The following is a 2828-nucleotide window of genomic DNA, read 5'->3' on the forward strand; positions in this document are numbered from 1 at the left end:
GGAGAGGTGAAACTGACCAGAGATGGTGGAGAGGTGAAACGGGCCAGAGATGTAGGGAGGTGCTGACATAGTGGATAGAGCTCTAAGCCTAGAGTCAGACAGATTCCTTTTCTTAATCCAATCTCAGAGACTTCCAGCTATGTGACTCTAGTTAGGTCACTTAACCCTATTTGGCCTGTTTCCTTACCTGTCTAATGAGCTGGAGAAGGAAAGGGCAAACCACTCCACTATCTTTGCCATAGAAACCCCAAATGGGATCACGAAGAGTCAGACGTGACAGAACAACATAATAGGGTTATTGTGAGATCAAAGGAGCACTTATACACCTTGGGGTGCTGTGGAAAGGGTAGCTCTTATTACTACTAATTCTTAATGACCATCGGATGGGGCAGACAGTCTTGGCAGGCCCCGCAAGTGGCAGAGGACCAGGGACCCAGCGCCCCAACCCAGGAAGGCTCTGCCCCCACAGAGAGGGGAATCCTGAGCGTCATGTCCTCTCCAAGGCCAGGCTGGCAAACGGACGCTGGATGAGAGGAGAGGCCAGGACCGAAGGACCAGACGGAGAAGGAGAGCTTCCTGCCACCCTAGGAGTCCATCCAACCCTGTGTTCCTATGTCCCAAGCAGATACCCCAGGCCAGGCCTTCTTGGGGGGGGAGATGAGCAAAGGGAGGCACAACTGGCAGAGCCAGCAGAGAGCACAGGCCTCTTGTCACTGCTACCTCCCTGCCAGTTCCTCGCCCCCTCTCTGAAAGACTGGGACTGTGCTGTCATCTCCTGCCCCTCAGCTGGCAGAGCTCCTTGGTGCTAGAGGGAGGGGACCTTCTGCTTGGAGCTCCTTGGCTCTCTGGGGATCTGCCTGCCCGTCCATCTCTGCTCCGCCCGTCCGTGGCCTCTGTGTCCCTGCTTATCTCTGATCACGTCTCTCCGTCTGCCTGTCTGTCCATCTCTCCTTCACCCATCTGCCTGCCCCTGCCCGGGAGGTCCAGGTTCCGATTAGTTGACGACCTTGGCACGGCGGCCTGCTGGTCCTTTGCCCAGCGCCCTGGGGCACTCCCTGGCTTGCTCTGCTGAAACCCAAGCAGAGCCGCCCATCCCTCCTCGGGCCCCTGGGTGCTGCCCTCCTGGCTGCCTGTTGCAAGCGCCACCCCTTCCTTAACTTTCTCTTCTGGGTCGGGGGCGCCGGCTCCCGTCTCTTGCTCCTGCCTCAGTCGCTCCGCAGGGGTCTGGGTCCCTTCTTACACTGAGCCCTTCGCCCACCCGCCACATTGTCTTCTCTGCTGAACGTTTCCCTGCTTGCGGGTGTGGGCCCGGCTGACTTCTGCGACTGCTTAGGCGGCAGCAAAGAAGCGTTTATTAAGGCTTCTGCAGTATATCAGGCACTGCAGGAAGTGCTGTTTGCAAATACAGTCTGACTAGGTCCTTACAGTAGCCTCGGGAGGTAGGTGCTCTTGGGGAAACTGAGGCAGGCAGCAGCGTCGTAACCGTCTGAGGCCACGTTAGAGCTTGGGGCTTCCTGACTCCAGGTCCTGTCCTCTGGGCACCCCTCGTGGCCTCAAGGAGAGCCCTGGGGCTGCCGGACCCAGGTGGAAGGTGCGGCCCTGCTGCAGCGGAGACTTTCCTGAGCGCCTCCCCCAGGCAGGGCCTCGCTCGGGCCTCCAGGACCCTCCAGAGCAGCGCGAGACAGGCCGAAGGGGGGAAGAGCCCCCTCGGCCGTCGGGCGGGTAACTAACCCCCGTCCGTGGGCAGCCGCGCCCGGCCCGGACCCTCACGGTGCCGGCCTCGACTTCTCTGCAGGGAATCTGGCGCATCCCCGTGGACGAGATCGACCGGCCGGGCAGCTTCGCGTCTCACATGAACCGCTCCATCGTCCTGCTGCTGCAGGTGCTGTCGCAGCTCAAGGACTATGGCACGCTGCTGAGGGTGTCCTCCATGCTGCAGAGGACGCCCGACCAGGGCAAGTGAGTGCCCCGCCGGCCGCCACCTCCGAGCGGCTCTGGGGAAGGGTCCGAGCCGGCCTCCTCTCGCTCCCTGGTTCGCTCCGGCTGAGCCTGGGTGGGAGGGAGGACGGGAGGGAGGAGGGATGGGGGAGCCCCCAAGCACCCCCCCAAGGCTGGCCCCGACCACGGAAGCTGGAAGCCGGCCCGGCACTTGACGTTCCGTCTCGCCACGGCAGGAAGTACTTGCGGGATGCGGACCGCCAGGTCTTGGCCCAGCGGGCCTTCGTCCTCACGGTGAAGGTGCTGGAGGAGACGCTGACTGAGCTGACTGAGGTGAGAGCCTCCCCCGGCCCGTGGCCTCCCGTCCTGCCTCTTGGCCAGCCGCCCGAGCCGGGCCATCTGGGCCCGGAGGGACGAGCGGGGAGGGCAGTCTTGCGGGCACCAGAGAGTGGCCGGGCCCGAATCGGAAGGGCCGAGCGGGCCGACTTCCCGGGCGGCGAGCCTCTTCCCTCGGCTCTGCCTTGGCCTTCTTCCCGGTTCCCTCCAGGGGCGTGAAGGCGCCAGGCCTGTCCTCGGCCTCATTTTCCCCTCTCCGGGCCTTTGCCCCGGCCTGCCCCCACCCCTGAAGTGCCGCCCCCATCTGGGCCCCCGACATCTCCACATGCTTCTCTGTGGCCGGACGGCGACGCTCCCCACCTTTCCCCAGGGCTCCGAGGGCCGCAGGATGACCACCGACATCTCCAGCAAGCCGGGCGCCGAGGACGGCGGCGAGGCCCTTCCCAAGAAGCCGGCTCTGTCCGACGGGGCCGCGGCTCCCGGCCACGGGCCTCCCCCCGCCGACCCGGCCGAGCCCGGCGCCCCGAAGGAGCGGCCCCGGGCGGGCCCCACGG

The 2828-nt window shown here is 64.5% G+C and overlaps 1 protein-coding gene across 1 annotated transcript in view; it reads left to right on the top strand.

Moving 5' to 3' along the window:
• The first annotated feature begins 1378 nt into the window (after positions 1-1378).
• Positions 1379-2828, top strand: part of LOC123254180 (calcineurin-binding protein cabin-1-like) — a 9840-nt gene continuing 8390 nt past the window's right edge. Inside the window, exons 1-3 of the mRNA XM_044683236.1 lie at positions 1379-1959; positions 2175-2271; positions 2645-2815. Coding sequence (XP_044539171.1) covers positions 1853-1959; positions 2175-2271; positions 2645-2815 — 375 coding nt within the window. The 5' untranslated portion in view covers positions 1379-1852. The remainder of the gene's footprint in view (positions 1960-2174; positions 2272-2644; positions 2816-2828) is intronic.

The sequence above is a fragment of the Gracilinanus agilis genome, unplaced genomic scaffold (assembly GCF_016433145.1).
Source record: "Gracilinanus agilis isolate LMUSP501 unplaced genomic scaffold, AgileGrace unplaced_scaffold170, whole genome shotgun sequence".
Lineage (NCBI taxonomy): Eukaryota > Metazoa > Chordata > Mammalia > Didelphimorphia > Didelphidae > Gracilinanus > Gracilinanus agilis.